This window comes from Theobroma umbraticum, unplaced genomic scaffold (genome assembly GCF_002168275.2).
Source record: "Theobroma umbraticum cultivar Fairchild unplaced genomic scaffold, ASM216827v3 scaffold_30.0, whole genome shotgun sequence".
Taxonomy (NCBI): domain Eukaryota; kingdom Viridiplantae; phylum Streptophyta; class Magnoliopsida; order Malvales; family Malvaceae; genus Theobroma; species Theobroma umbraticum.
Genome location: NW_018397254.1, coordinates 3,262,247 through 3,277,094, shown reverse-complemented (window position 1 = coordinate 3,277,094; position 14,848 = coordinate 3,262,247). Strand labels below are relative to the sequence as shown.

Below are 14,848 nucleotides of genomic sequence, written 5' to 3'. Positions count from 1 at the left end.
TTTTTTTACCGCACATATGAGTTCGCTTCTAACCTTTTACAGGTTTACCGCATTACCAGCTTAGCTGTCGTGCCTTGTGCTGATTGGGTTACGAATTTTAATATCGGGAAAAGTTATGAGGAGATGGCAATTCCTATTTTAAGGTAAACTTAAATTAAACGAGCTTTAATTATTGCCAATTAATTAAGCACATAGATTTCTCCAACATTCCGGAATTTTCTCCCACCGCTGGGAAGCTCACCTTTGCCACCCTCTGTCCTTTTCCGCTCTCCACGTTTCTTCATTTCTACCATTTCTTCTCTCCTATATCAGCACCAAGAAAACCCAAATCCTCAAAAAAAGAAAAAGAAAAAAAAACTATCAAAATTCGAAACAAAAGAAATCTGCTAAAAGAGCTCAAAGTTTCACTGTTTTACAAGAAATGGCATCGTCGATTGCTTTAAGAAGAGTTCCAGTCTCGACTCTGTTTTCAAAGCTGGTGAATCTTTCCCCAGTACGTACCGTTTCAGCGGCTACTCCCTCCGTCTCGCGCTCTTTCAACACCAACACTCAGGTCACCAACTTCAACGACGAGGACCGCTCGGTCGACGTTGAGCACCGCTCTGATCGCTCCGTCTCTAGCCGCCGCTATTACTCTCCCGGTTTCTACTCTGGTAGTTGTTTTCTTAGTACCCTGTTTCACTTCCTTTCGTGTCTGTTGAAAGTGATATAACTTCTGTGAACAAAGTTTTTTTTTTTTTCTCTATTACCTTAGAAATATGATATTTGATTGCTTGAAGTTGAATTCTTTTCTATTCTGTTTCTGTCTTTACATTTGTAAGTGAGATTTCTTTTATTTTTCAAAAGTTGAAAATTTGTTACCACTGGTGAGATTCCGAAGGCCGTTTCTTCAGAGTATAGACTCTATATAAAATAATAATAATAATAATAATAATAATAATAAAATAATAATAATAAATGAATGATCAATTGCACTTCAAATGTTGAATTTATTTACAGATTTGCATACTGATATAGAATTTACAAGTATTATTTTAAATTTCTCTGTTTTTATTACTCTGTGTATATATATATATATAATTCTTATAAGGGTTTAGCACAATGTAATGTAAATTGTTGGAAATATCTTGATTCTTGGATCTTTAAAACAGTTTTGGTCGTTTTTTGTCTTTCAATTTTCATATTCAAAGCAGGGGAAATGCTTTTAAATTGTGAAGTTTGATACTTTTAATAATGCAAGACTAATCTGCTGATATTTTTTGGCGGTGCAGACGTATTCGATCCGTTTTCTCCAACAAGAAGCCTGAGCCAGGTTCTGAACCTTATGGATCAATTCATGGACCACCCTTTCCTCTCATCTCCCAGCGTGTCCTCAAGGAAAGGCTGGGGCGTGAGGGAGGACAATAATGCTCTCTATCTTCGCATTGAAATGCCAGGCCTTAGCAAGGAGAACGTTAACATTTCGCGGGATCAGAACACTCTGATCATCCGAGGAGAAGGCGATAAAGAGTCGGAGGATGGTCAGGAGAGTGGGAGGCCCTACTCAAGCAGGCTTGACCTCCCTCCCAGTATGTATAAGGTTGATGAGATAAAGGCCGAGATGAAACATGGGGTCCTGAAGGTGGTTGTGCCTAAGGTGAAAGAGGAGGAGAGGACTGATGTGTATCAGGTCACGGTTGAGTGATATTCACAACTTATGAGGTTTCTTCTTGGTAAAGGTAATGGAAGTGAGGACTAGGTGGACTTGTTTAGTTTGAAATGTAACATATGTAATGTAATCTTAGGACTTAATGATGTTAACATATGAAAAGAAGGTAAGTTTTATATGATGAACAAAATTAAAGTAAAACATCTTTTCTACTACTAATAAACTTGCGTGTCTTCTATGAGAAGTGAAGGCAAGGATCGGATTTCTCGTGGGTGTCTTTTTCAGCTGCTGCTGCTGCTGCCAAGTGCTAAGCGTAGCTCTTTTTTGGTGATTAACTCTTTCAAATTCTCCTCTCAATTCTTAATATCATATACTAGGTGAACCCATTTTAATTATAATGAGGGCATTAATAGCTTAGGCGGGGGGGCTGGGTTGGGCCCCGGGGGATTAAGCCTCGACTCTTGAGCGATGTCTGATGGCATGTCAATCTTGTCAGCCAAGTAAAAGATTATGCCTTCGGATGATCAATTAATTTTTTTTTGGCTGCCCAAGTTAAAGTTTGATTCTGTAGTCCTTTATTCACAATTAGCCCAAAAATTGAACTTATCCACTGATTAGCCCCGCCCGTTACGTGCAAAAATAAAGCTGTTGTCCAAATTGCCACCACTCTCTTGCCAAACGGATCCCTACTGCGTACCGAAGTTACCCCCTTGTAAAGGCCAAAAATCTAATTTGCCGCTGCTCCTCAACAATGGCCCTGAGAAGACTATCTCGTTCACCCTTGTTTTAAATTCTACTAGTAAATCGCAACATCCCTTCTATGGCTGCTTCATTGGTGGTTCGTTCGTTTAGCTCCAACATTCCCGTGTCTGATCCTGATGAAGAACTCTGCTCTGTCAACACATATGGGGGCTCAATGAAGCGCACTGTTGAATTCAACATTCGCCATGGTAGTGTCATCATCATCATCATGATTCCTTTTCTGTAACTTTTTCTTTATCAATCTTTCATGGGTTTTCTTTTGTTTTTCCTTTTTACATGTTTATTCCTCTTGGTGGGTTTTGCTTTTGAAGGAGCAGCCGATCAAATAGTGGAGCATCCATAGCAACTAGAAGGACCAAAAGGAACGTACCAAGCCAAGAAAGTTGAGGAAGGAATGTTCGTGAGGGTTGACATGCCGGGGATCAGTAAAAGCGAGGTTCAGCTTTGGAAGGACGACGACAGGGTTCAGCTCAAGTCAAAGGACGACAGGGTTTTAGAAAGAAATCGGAGAATGAGAGCAGCGGAAGCATCGATGTTTGCTCTAATTACTTTGACTTGAGCAAAATCAAGGCCAGTATTCAAAACGGTGTTTTCAGGATGTTGATCCCAAAGAAAGAGTCAGAGGGGAGGAAGAAGGCTAAAAATGAGATCAGGCTTGATAAGTGATTTTGTTGATGATCCAGATACACTGTTTCTACTAACTACTGCTTAGAAATCATCTATGGCAGACCTGGTTAGGGCTTCAATCACAATTAATGATCACCATTGGCATTTGTCAAAAGACTAGAAGGGCAATGCTTTTTGACATCTGAATCCAGGACTTGGTGACAATCCATTCAGTCTGAAACTTGTCACGTAGAGAATAGTAGGATATGAAGAAACAGTCATAAGTTTTTTTTCCTGCTATTAGCTAAACAAAGAATTGAGAATTGAAACAAATGACTCTAAAGTCTAAATACTACATAAATATTTACACAAAAGAACAGACACTACATTAATATTAACTCGTTAAAATAGATAAATGACCTTAATTAATATTAATTTGTTAATAGACAAATTAATGAAATCTGGTGCGTCCCGCGAGAATGCTCCTCACGTTAGTTTGCAATGCTTCTAAGACCTTCATGAATCACAGGACAACAAGGATCCAGAGTGATCATCATCTCATCAGACGTTGGAGCAGAGCTCGTAGATTAAGGATCGCGAGACTGCAAACATCGGTTCACAGATTCCAGGCTCCAGCTGTCGAAAAACCAATTTCCAAGGGATACCAGCCCTGAGGTGACACGTTGCAGTTCACCTTTATATCCGTCTCTTTCGCCATTCTGGTTTTAAGCCTCTCTCATGTAACGTCTCCTGACAAAAACCTCACTGCCACAGCAAGAGTGACAAAATCTCCTAAAACCCTAATACTACTAGCTAAAAGAAGAAAAGATAAACCCTCTTGACCTTTCTCCATTTACATTTCAAAGTTTCCATGGCAGCACCAGAAGTCATTCTCGGTTATACACCTCACACTGAAGGTCATCTTTAAGAATTCCAGATTCCATTTTCATGCAATGCTTTGCCCTTTTTTGTTTTTAGTCAAATCTGATTTTATTTTTTCTTGTGTAAACTATATGTTGCTTTGTTTCTTGTTTTTGGTGTAAAACAGATGGGTATTATGCAAAGAACAACCAGTTTCAAAACAGTGGGCCAAAAGGGTTCATTGAGTTCAAGGCACTGGAGAACCAAGATTTGTACGTGAGGGTTGATTTGCCTGGGGTCGCAAGCAATGCTGTTTCATTCTTTACTGATCCTCAGAAGAAGGTAGTCTTCTTCAGTGGAGAAGCACCAAAAGACAGTGAGCATGAGCAAGGTAGCCGCACCTATTTTGGCATCACGGGTCTTATTTGCAATTGCTGTGAGATCTCTGGGATTAATGCTACAATGAAAGATGGTGTGCTCAGAATGGTTCTTTCAAAGGTTAAGAAGATCCAGGGGGATGCCGCATGTTCTGCTGAGAGACCAAGTCTATCTTCAAGTATATCTATTTTCACCTTGCTTTTCTTAGTTGCATTTTTTTTTTCCTTTTTTAACTGTTGGCTAATCTTTGGGTTTCTTGATGTTTTATCACAGCTATACTTCAAGAAGGTACGGAATCATGAGTCTTTCTATGTGATACTGTATTCTTGCAAGCTTCTCGCTTATCACGGTTTTCTTTTCTTTTCCTTTTTGCTTTTTTTCCCCCATTTTTTGGGTTTTTTTGAACACTTACTGAGTTATTATTGTTCTTGTTTTGCAGCTGCTTCTCAATCTGCAGGTCTCTAAACACATTTCTTTCCTTTTCTTTTCCGCTTTTCCTTATTTCATCCTTCGATGTTTTTCCTTTGTAATGGTATGTAGGTTTTCTAACATTTCATTTTGTTGATGTTTTCTTACAGCTGGACCTCAAGGTATTTCATTCATTCTTGTTCTTTTTCTTTGTTTTCTTTTCGAGACTGGTCTTCTTTTCTTGTGGGTTTTGTTCAATGATCCTGTAACATTTAATAATCTGTTTCTTTGTTCGTAAAAGATAGAATTATTTGCAACTTTTCTCATTGTTTCTGCTACTTCATTCACACCAGCTTGTTTAGCTCTTTCCAGCTTATGGTTCAGAGACTTCCTAGAGCAAAATTTTTTCTTAATACTTTTTCTGCTTAATTTCCTTTTATCGTTTGACATATATTGGTTTGAATGTTTTTGCAGGTGGAACAGGCCCGGTGATAGAGCCAAACCCTTTTGTTGTGCGGGGACAGAAAGGCGCCTTTGAAGGCAAGGCGAGCAAGAAGGGTGGTCTATTTGCGAGGGTGGACATGCCAGGGGTTTCCCCGGAAGATGCTAATGCTTTTTTCAAGGATGGTGAGATCCGCTTCATAGGCACTGGCTACAAGGTTTCCGAGCACGACGAGAGTGGTCGAACCTACCTTGGCAGCATAGTTCCTGTCCTCCCCACCAAGAGGATTATGCCCTCCAAACTCGAGTACACTATGAAGGATGGAGTTCTCCGTATTATCATCCCACCAATTTAATCTACTTTTCAGAATTAATTTCTGGCCTTTAGATATCATATGGTAACCTTTTTTAGTACCTTATTATTAGCTTCAATCTGTTTTCTGGAATTTACTTACATTCTATGGTTTTGGCATTAAACTTGGCCTTGAACACAGAATTTAGTTTTCTATTGCTTTTGGTGATGTGAGACATATTTCACATTTGATGATCATGCAGAATCGATTGTATGTTGATAAGTTTAGATTCTGTGCAGTAGAGATAGTTTAAATGGTCTATACAAAACTCCTTCAATGATTCGTGGCGATAACATTATCGAATTTTGTTCATATCTACATTGCTTTGCGAAATACATGATGATCATGCCGTACCATTTGGCTATAATTTCACAATTTAATTATTTGAAATGATTGTAATCAATTCAAAAATTTTTGCCTCAATTCAAACATAATGAAGATTATAGTAGGTGAGATTGTGGCAGTCGTACAAGCTGGAAATAGGGGGACTGCTGATCTTGGGCTTTACACATTTTTGGTCCTCGCTGCTCTGCTTGGGATGAGAGCCAGTGGCCCGATGCATCGCTAATTAATTATCCAAGAGAAAAGGTCAATAATTACGTATTATTGACTGTTTCTTTTTCTCGTCAAAAATCATTAACATAGTTTTTAAAGTGTGATATGAGGTTAATGTGTTCCCTCATTTTTCTTTTGGATATAATGGAAGGAATTAGCTTTTCTGTTTCTTTGACTTCCTCAAAGTACTTGATATCCATACTTATGGTTGTGTTCGTTTCTCTGTAAAATAATCATCTATGATTCGGATTATACTCTTAAGTCTTTGCCTGATGCATGAATGAAAACACTATGGGTTTTGAATCTCGTGGCAACTCGGAGTTATCATGTTCTTAGCCAAGAGTTTAGAGGGTTTTCATCCATAGAAAAAGGGAAAGATCTGAAACCTGAAGCGATTGGAGATGATAAAAATGGAAATAAGATGCAAAGGAATTACACCACGTACCTTAAAACATTGGTCATACATTAATGGTCAGTCCCCAAACACAGGACAACATAAAAGGAATTTCAGCTTGACAGCCTCAATCGGTTACTATTTGTTTACTGCTAAAACAAATTGGGCCGAAGCAACTTTTGAATAGCTGTAGTGAATGCCAATCCTTTCTCTTCTCACTCTTGGAAAGATGGTCTTTCACATTCCAACGAAACCCAAAGTCTGCCTTCACAATCACTTGTTTATTGCTTACATCTACCATGTACTCTCTCAATCCTGAAAATTATAAAAAGTTTAATTTCCTTTGCTCATCAAAGCAAATGAATCATATGACTGAGTTTGTTACACCAAATTAGGATAAGATGGGAGAAGGATGAGAAAAGAAATTACTGTTCTTTTGAAACCAATTGTCCACAGTTTGACTTGAGGGGTTTTGCAAATATTTTGGGACTTATCCAATTTCAGGGGAGTAGCTTAGAATGATATGATATGAAGTTTACCATCAAAGTTCCTACCAGTCATTTTAGATATAACTTGGGAGACTTTCTTTCGACATTGAGCACAGCCCATGTTTGCAGTCATCACTATAACCTGAAACTGAATATTAAACAATGTAATCCCTGAATAATTGAATTAAACAGTGACTGCTGCATGTGCAATTCACACCTTTTGCAATCTAAATGGGGATTAAAAGAGTAAACCTTTGAATGTACACGTTTTGGAATTTGGGCCAATCCCATATGGAAATCAGCCATTTTCATGTTCTTTTACAGAGGCTGTCAAGAGGAAGGTCTTTGATATAAAATTTCAGTTTAGAAACATCATAATCATGGATGAAGCATCAGGTTGCAGAAATCTGCCTAGATTAATCAAATCAAGAAAACCAAAAATATCGTTCCAAAAGTAGAGAAATAAGGTAAAGCAAGATAACAAGAAACTAAAATGTGGGGAATGATGAAGGTGAGCGAGAAATCCATGGCTACGAACTTTCTATGAAGAGAGGTGAGCCAGAAAACCTACCGAAGGGAGCGTCAGATCTTCGTAATGCAACAGACTGTGCTTATTTGATGCAACCATTAAAGTCAATGCTGTGCTCTGCTTCTTTAAACTGATGATGATTTGCTTATTCCTCTTTATCAATGCAAATGAACTCTCCTCTACCAAGTCTTTCTTACAATTTTTACGACTTGTATTTAGCTTCAGAAGAACTGATGTATGCAAGCATTATAAAAATATGAAGTTGGTATTAAGAAAATGAGTTCAACTTCAAACCCGTCAGCATTATGACTTGAGATAATATTTCCAGGCACTCTTCCTCATGGAAGTTTAACTACCCTACCCCTAAAACTCTAATTCGAATTTCTTGGCAGGAGCATATTGTTTTTCTTAAGCGAATTGGCTTGGCAGATTTGGCATGTTATGGCCACCAAACTTGTATGATTGTGCCCTTCATGTTCTCATCAACACTCACTCTAATTCTTCCCTGCATTTATACAGTTGTATATAATTACAAAAAGAAAAAAAAAAGACATTAAAGTCTTTGTTTTGCTGTGACAGATAAGATTAAACTCTGGACTACAATTAGTTAAATTTGTTGATCTAATTGAACAGCACAAAAGTTCAAAAAGGGGAATGGACAAATTGATACTTTAATCTATTGGGCAGTAAGCAGAACACTCCAATACAGAAATTCTGAAAGCTTACTGGACGACTTTGTCTCTAGCTTTGTACCAGGAACAGGGAGATGGGGACCAAGGCTAATCCCAATTTTAATATAAACAACAGAATAAATAAAGATATTTAGACTTGAATCTTTGTTATTGGATCAGGTCAGTATTGAGAGGGCTCGTTCAACGAACTTTAGGTATAGAATGGAACCCTGACAGAGTGAATTCGCACATTATTTTGGCAAATACACCTAGATATGTATTATACTTTGCTCATGCTTGCAGGGTACTAGATATAAAGTCAAGGACATACATATCATCATCTAATCACGAGTTTAGATTTCTTGCTTCTTGATGGAGGCTTGAATTAAATCTAAAGATGATGCTAATATCCACAATATTTACAAGCAAGATCTCAGTAGGAATAGCATTTTAATAAGTATGTTCAGTTAGTGGGTCTTGGTTTATGAACGCGTAAATGAAGTACATAGGAATGCAATCCAAGTACGTTATCAAATTTTCAAAAATTTCAAAGGTGAATAGAAATCCAATACTATAAAAAGATGGGTAGGGAAGAAGGGAACTAAAGATGCAAAGCTCCTGGTATAAGCCTAAGAAAGACCGTGAGTCACCTAATAAAATTGAGAGCTCACTGATTTGCCTGGATACGGATATAATCAATGGTTAACTATGAATGAAGAACAAATTCTACCAATGATACTGCAAACCTGCTTCTAAAGATGTTTGAAGCACGCTGGGGTACAGAAAGAAACACCACAATATTGGAGCAAGGCGGATGGAAATCGCCAGCATTTTTCAGTTGACATATTAGCACGAGGAAACAATTGGATCAAGCCACATTTTCTCAACATTGTAATTTGATGAAAAAATGATACATACATTCTCAGATATAAGCATCAAAGAGTAGCTCTTATGAAATATTCTGTGAAATCAAATATTGACGAAATTCAAAATGGATTCTAGTCTTACAAATACCGAAAGGACTGATAGCCCCATAAATTCAAACAAGTCTACGATAGGAATATACAAACGTCAAACTCAGAATAAGCTTTGGCTTCTCTGAGCTCACCTCGTGGAAAGCCTTCTATCCTTCAGGGTCCTACTCCTATCTGTTTTGCTCTTCTCTATTAGCAATGCCCGTTGCCTCTCCTTCTCCCGCCTCTCCCTCTTCAAACGTTCTTCCCTCAACTCTTCTATCGTCTTCCTCCCAGTTTTCCTCCCCTCATCCTTCTCCACTCTTTCTGATCTATCATTTTCACTCTCCTCTTCAACATCAACATTCCGCCTCTCCAGGTACCATGGCAACTTAACTCCCTTTCCAGCAATCCCATAACCCAACCTATACTTCTCATCCTCTGGCGCCACAGGCTTGGGTGCCACCTCCTCTTTCTTCAATTTCTTCCTCTTGAACCCATCTTTTTCAGCAGCTCCTTCCTTCTCCAAGCCTTTAATGGGGTCAAAAATCTTGATCCCTTCAAAGAGATTAATGTGACCAGATTTGGATTCCGATTCAACAACCTCCACAGGCCCAGAAGCAGGCTCTGCACCTCCAGCTTTAGTTAATGGAGCCAAGCCACGAGCAGCCCGAAGCTGCTCAAGACGGAACTCAGCATCCCTTTTTCTTGCCTGCTCACGCTTTAGCTGCTCTTCCTTTGCAGCAGCTTCTTCATCCTTCCGGACTTTCTCTCTGTTCTCAAAGTTATAAACATTCCAACGTTTCTGGGGCAAAATATTTAACCCTCCATGACCTCCCATAGCTACTCAATTCTAGAATTCACCTGAAAATTATCATGCGTACATTTTAGTATTTCAAAATTGAAATTTGGGGTCACCATAAAGCTTTCGGCGGCTCCACCTAATTGGGAAACTGAAATTAGGTTTGAAAACTCGATAATTTGCGAAAAGGCAAATCGTTGAGGAACAGGAATTTCAGATTAGAATGCAATCGGGTTATGAAGCAAATTGAATTTCAATAGAAGAGATATCAGATTGTAAATTAGGGTTTTAATTATTTATTGGCGCTACAATTATACCCTATTCATTGCCTTGGTTTAATAATTCTACAAAGGTTCAAATATCGAACAAAGAAGAAAATCATCGATCAACAAATTCCAAGAATAAGATAAAAATAGTGCTTACCTTTTCTGCAACTTAACACACTTGAGACGAGATCTCCTTGCTTTGGCCAATCGATCGAAACTGAGGAATCCAATTCACGAAACAGAGTTGAACGTGAAAACACAAGAAAACCTGGATTTGCTTATTGTTTTGGAGTGTAAATAAATTCGACCGAAAGGGGCGTTATTAATTTATTCTAACTTCGCCGCCTTACCGGTTCCCCACTAAAACGAGGACGCAATCGTCGTTTCAAAGAGAATATGTTCTGTGTGAGCTGCCCGGCTAGAGATGGGCCTGGCCTGCGTAGCGCCAGGGTTGGGTAGATTAAGACAAATGGGACAGATTAACTTTGTCCGGGGCCCATAACAAATTGAAAGGAAAAAGGAAATCTTTTTTTTTTCAATTTTTTTGCTTTGAATTGCCAAAACCGATTCATAGAAAATAAATAAAGACCTCTTATTTTTATTTTTAGATATTCAAGACCTTAAAACTTGAATGAAACAGATTATGTGCAGCTTTATAGGCAAGCTAAACGCAATGCCATTTCGAAGAATTATGATCCCATAAATACTGGATCACGGAAGAACCCACCAGCAAGCTATTTGCCTCCACTACCATGTTAGAAAATGAAGTCACTGAGCTGAACATGTGTCTCTCGTTCTGTGTCTCCACTGATTATATATGCTCGGTCTTCCACATCTGCATTTAAGCAGTTCATCCTATGCCTGCAGCAGCATCAACAGGCCATAATGTTTGTGTATAGAAAAGGAGCAGCAAAGAATGTCAATGACTTTACAAGACATACCACATAAAGTGATCATCACAGCAAATGGAACCCCAAATGATCGAAAGCCCAGCTTCTTTCCTACAGTCAGCAAGGACGAGCACATTTGATCAGTTACAAAGTAAATTATAATGGGCTATGAAATTCTATAATATATTAAAAGTTAAAGAACAGATGAAGTAGTATAGATAACATACCAGGTTGCAGTATACATATCATAGAACTTGTCAAAGGCCTTATCAAAGCAGTAGTGGCAAAGCAAAAGATCCCTAATGTTGGTCACCTTGCACGTGGACTTACAGCATTTCACCTATATTAATTACATGTTTCACATTATTGTCATGAAATACATCCCAATTGATACAGCGGTATTCTTAAACAAAAATAAAGTGCATGGAAAGGAATAGTAAATTCTCACCAGTCGCTTAAGTTTATGTGAGTAATACTGTTGATGGGATGGATGGGTCTGGATATGTTCATTCAAATGACCTGCACTGTGTTTTGGGATATCCAAGACGAAAGATCATAAATTTCCCGTTTTCTTCACAAGATGTGCAGAGGACAAAATATAACAATTTGAATTTAGCAGTTTGAAAATGTGAAATGCTTACTTGTCGCAAAGGACAGTGCTGCAATCAAGACATGTTGCTAGACCTATTGAGCTGCAGCATGCATTACAGCTTGCACTCGATAAGTTTTTCCCTATCTGATGGCATCTGCATAGGAAGAGAAGCAAAAACAAGAACTAAGCTCACTCTAGAATGCAAGTTATTGCAACTTCAAACATAGCAAGGATGTTCCTTTCTTTGTCATGAAGTAACATAGAGCAAGAAAACATTCAAATATAAACAAAGTAAATAACGAATGGAGCAAATCTAGCTCTTTTAGTCAGTAAAAATTGAACCTCAACAATCCCAGATTAGCGCACAGGCTTTACCAAATGCAGTCATACCAAAAATTGTGTCTTACAAACCTTCTGTACAGTTCAAGAAGATCTCTGGATATGGAAGTGAGCTTGCTCTGCCTCATGGTCACCTACATATAAAGAAAACTTCAGCAAGCAAAACAACTTGTTTTAACAGCACATATATTTAAAGGACCCAAGAATTCAAAGCACTTATAACTTTATGAGAAAGCAAATAATAACAAACCTGCTCAGTTGTGGTGACCAAGCAATCTTCAGCAAGGTGTCCAGGCCTCTGGCATTTCCAACTAAAACCAAAAGCATTCATATTAGACTCAATGGTAATCACAGCTAAATAGCAGAAACTACATTCACATAACATAGAAATACCTATGGTGCTATTTCATGCCCAAAGAAATCTATTTATAAATGTATTCATAAATGCCTTTCAAAAAAAAAAAATGCATTCATAAATAAGATGCTTAAATAAGAAAATATACCATTTGTAGGTACAAAGACTAGATCTCTTTTTCGACCAGCGATGGTTGTCGTAATCCCAAGTGTCCTCCGCAAGTTCAGGCAGCAGAGAGATAGATGTCAGTTCAGATGATGAGAGCAACGAATTTTGGTTGCTCAAGGATTTCTGAAAATACAATCAATGATACAGAGTTAATAAATTGAAAACAGTAAAAACAGAAACATCCTTTGTTATTGTGAGAAAACTGAAAGGGCGTGAGAACCTCAGTTACTTCTAGGCTTTGCAAAAGATCAAATTTACACTCCATGCTGCAAATGTCATCACCAGTCTACAAATGCAGACACACATTGGATACAAAGTTAGAGAGATTCCTAGCAACAATCAAGGGCATGAGGTGGTAAAATATGAATTATAAAGTTCATTTATCCCACCTTATCACATATATATTCTCCATATCTACCACAAACTACACAAATAGGTTCTCCTGGAAGAGGAAAACGTTGCTCACTTCTGCTCTTAACTTGATCTACTTCATTCACATGACCTAAAAGAAACATAGTAAAAAACAGGATAAATATCGTTTCTGCCAGTAATACAAATTTACTGCTTCCTCAATCGTAAGCTATTAAAGAATGAAAATAAAAAACAAAAAAGGTCATTCTTCACAAATCAGACAATTCATAATGCCAGTTCATATTTTATAATCTAAAGTAAAATATTGACGGTTGAGTAAAGAAGATACAAAAACAAACCAGAATCTGGAGGATCCTGACTTTCTTTACATTCGGAAGAAGCACTTCCATCACCTGATGTTTCAGGAACATGATATTCAGTATTTGTGCACACATTCACAGAAAAATATTAAGTTACAATTCATCAAACTTTATAAATTCAATGTTAAAAATCCATTCTTTATTAACCGGACCAACAATTTATACGATGTAAAGTAATATCTTTATTAATGTTGGCTTTTGCTATCAAAATTAACGTGAATTTAACTTACTTCCATAGTCTACCAAATTTACACTCGAACTGGAAGCTTGCTGCATCAAACAGAAAAAAAAAATAAAATGAGAACATAAGTAAAGTTCCTGTAAAATTAGTAAATTACACCAAAAACAATCGCCAAATTACCAAAATATCCACACTTAATTCCTCGTAACCATGAGATGAACTAACTTCCCTCCTGCTCAGTCAAAAAGCTTACATTAAAGAAAACTTTTTATAACAATTTCAACCTGAATCAAAACTCATTAGGCTTAAAAAAGATAAATGTAGATTAAAATACTTGCCGTCTTTTTAGAATGTAATCCTGATGAGACATAGGTCCATCGTTCTCTTCGATTTCACGCCTACGATCAGGCGGTGAGAATGGCTTTCGCTCTCTCGAGCGTTTCTTGCACCCAATTTTATCGTCAACTGGAGGTTGTGCTTCGTGTTCCACCGAAGGAGGAGCATCTCCGGTGGCGATATTATATGCTGCGAATTGGAGGAAGGAAAATTCGTGTATTTCTTGAACCTGTTTGGTTCGGAAGAAAACGAGAGAACAGAAAAGGGAAGAAGAGAAACTTTTACCTTTCAGGTTTTGGAGAGCAGAGGAGAGACTTAAATCTTTCTTGTAGGAGAGGGAAGGGTTCTTGTAGAAATTTGACCTCGTTCCCATTTCCCCTTTTGCAAGAATTATTGGAGAGCTTCCATGAATAGCCAGGCCAGCAGCAGCTCAGAGAAAACTAAAACGATGCGTTTAAATAAGCATAGCACTGAAACGGCAGGGATTGCCGCGTTTTGAGGACTGAAACTAGGCGCAAGCTAGTTTATTTATTTATTGGATAATATTTAAAGAACTCTAAAGTTATTTAAAATTTTTTAATAAATTTTTATTTTTTTGTTACAGTTATTCAAAATCTTATGTATTTATTTTGAATAAAATAAATTTTTATAATTAATAATTAATTTATTATTATTAATTAAAATATTATTATTATTTGATAATGTCAACATAATATATTAATATGTTATAATAAATAATAAATAATAATGTAATATGATGATATAATTACGTGATATTTTTACCATTTATATTAAAATCATATCAATGTGACATTAATATAAATAATAAATAATATTTTAATTAATTATAATTAATCAAATCCTAATCAAAAAAATAAGTTCGACTCAAAATAAAAATATATATGTTTGATTGAATATAATAAAAAATAAAAAATTATTTAATTTTTTAAAATAATTTTAAAAAAAAATATTATATCTTATTATTCACACAAGTTAAGTAAAGCGTGAAGATATTTTTTATTGTATTATAAAAAAATTTGTTTATAAGTATTGACATATCATTTTTAATGTTATTAAATTTAAATTAAATTACTAGATAAATTAACTGAGATCATTGAGGACATCGGCCATTGACTAATAG

At 36.9% G+C, this 14,848-nt stretch overlaps 5 protein-coding genes across 8 annotated transcripts; 2 read left to right on the top strand and 3 right to left on the bottom strand.

Annotated features, from left to right (window-relative positions):
* The first annotated feature begins 2 nt into the window (after positions 1 to 2).
* Positions 3 to 3,490, top strand: LOC110410997 (heat shock 22 kDa protein, mitochondrial-like). Its single transcript, XM_021421017.2, has 3 exons — positions 3 to 143; positions 420 to 653; positions 1,272 to 3,490. The coding sequence occupies exons 2-3, from the start codon at positions 422 to 424 to the stop codon at positions 1,682 to 1,684; spliced, it is 645 nt and encodes a 214-aa protein (XP_021276692.1). The 5' UTR covers positions 3 to 143; positions 420 to 421; the 3' UTR covers positions 1,685 to 3,490.
* Positions 1,919 to 5,636, top strand: LOC110410676 (putative 57 kDa heat shock protein). The gene is made up of 7 exons (XM_021420545.1): positions 1,919 to 1,975; positions 3,546 to 3,933; positions 4,065 to 4,433; positions 4,529 to 4,543; positions 4,695 to 4,712; positions 4,834 to 4,845; positions 5,138 to 5,636. Exons 2-7 carry the CDS (start codon positions 3,888 to 3,890, stop codon positions 5,458 to 5,460), a joined length of 783 nt encoding a protein of 260 aa, XP_021276220.1. The 5' UTR covers positions 1,919 to 1,975; positions 3,546 to 3,887; the 3' UTR covers positions 5,461 to 5,636.
* A 778-nt stretch (positions 5,637 to 6,414) lies between these two features.
* Positions 6,415 to 7,636, bottom strand: LOC110425701 (Heavy metal transport/detoxification superfamily protein). Its single transcript, XM_021440659.1, has 3 exons — positions 7,466 to 7,636; positions 6,961 to 7,042; positions 6,415 to 6,721 (listed from the first exon to the last, which is right to left on the bottom strand). Exons 1-3 carry the CDS (start codon positions 7,520 to 7,522, stop codon positions 6,534 to 6,536), a joined length of 327 nt encoding a protein of 108 aa, XP_021296334.1. The 5' UTR covers positions 7,523 to 7,636; the 3' UTR covers positions 6,415 to 6,533.
* Positions 7,637 to 8,939: 1,303 nt separating this feature from the next.
* Positions 8,940 to 10,897, bottom strand: LOC110425957 (leukocyte receptor cluster-like protein). Of its 2 annotated transcripts, none has more exons than XM_021441052.2 (3): positions 10,843 to 10,897; positions 10,273 to 10,332; positions 8,940 to 9,911 (listed from the first exon to the last, which is right to left on the bottom strand). In XM_021441052.2, exon 3 carries the CDS (start codon positions 9,886 to 9,888, stop codon positions 9,199 to 9,201), a length of 690 nt encoding a protein of 229 aa, XP_021296727.1. In that variant the 5' UTR covers positions 9,889 to 9,911; positions 10,273 to 10,332; positions 10,843 to 10,897; the 3' UTR covers positions 8,940 to 9,198. The 2 variants fall into 2 exon arrangements, with proteins under 2 accessions (XP_021296727.1, XP_021296719.1); XM_021441044.2 differs by having other exon boundaries at positions 10,466 to 10,847.
* Positions 9,835 to 14,124, bottom strand: LOC110425939 (uncharacterized). 3 transcript variants are annotated; one of them, XR_016352039.1, is made up of 17 exons: positions 13,993 to 14,124; positions 13,710 to 13,896; positions 13,552 to 13,603; positions 13,421 to 13,460; positions 13,170 to 13,223; positions 12,849 to 12,961; positions 12,680 to 12,745; positions 12,440 to 12,582; positions 12,187 to 12,247; positions 12,009 to 12,070; positions 11,647 to 11,751; positions 11,454 to 11,529; positions 11,233 to 11,345; positions 11,057 to 11,116; positions 10,843 to 10,976; positions 10,273 to 10,332; positions 9,835 to 9,911 (listed from the first exon to the last, which is right to left on the bottom strand). XR_016352039.1 is itself a non-coding variant. In XM_089785445.1 (16 exons), exons 1-15 carry the CDS (start codon positions 14,078 to 14,080, stop codon positions 10,871 to 10,873), a joined length of 1,326 nt encoding a protein of 441 aa, XP_089641571.1. In that variant the 5' UTR covers positions 14,081 to 14,124; the 3' UTR covers positions 10,472 to 10,550; positions 10,843 to 10,870. The 3 variants fall into 3 exon arrangements, 2 of the variants coding, with proteins under 2 accessions (XP_089641571.1, XP_021296707.1); XM_089785445.1 differs by lacking the exons at positions 9,835 to 9,911; positions 10,273 to 10,332 and adding an exon at positions 10,472 to 10,550; XM_021441032.2 differs by lacking the exons at positions 9,835 to 9,911; positions 10,273 to 10,332 and having other exon boundaries at positions 10,687 to 10,976.
* Positions 14,125 to 14,848: the final 724 nt, after the last annotated feature.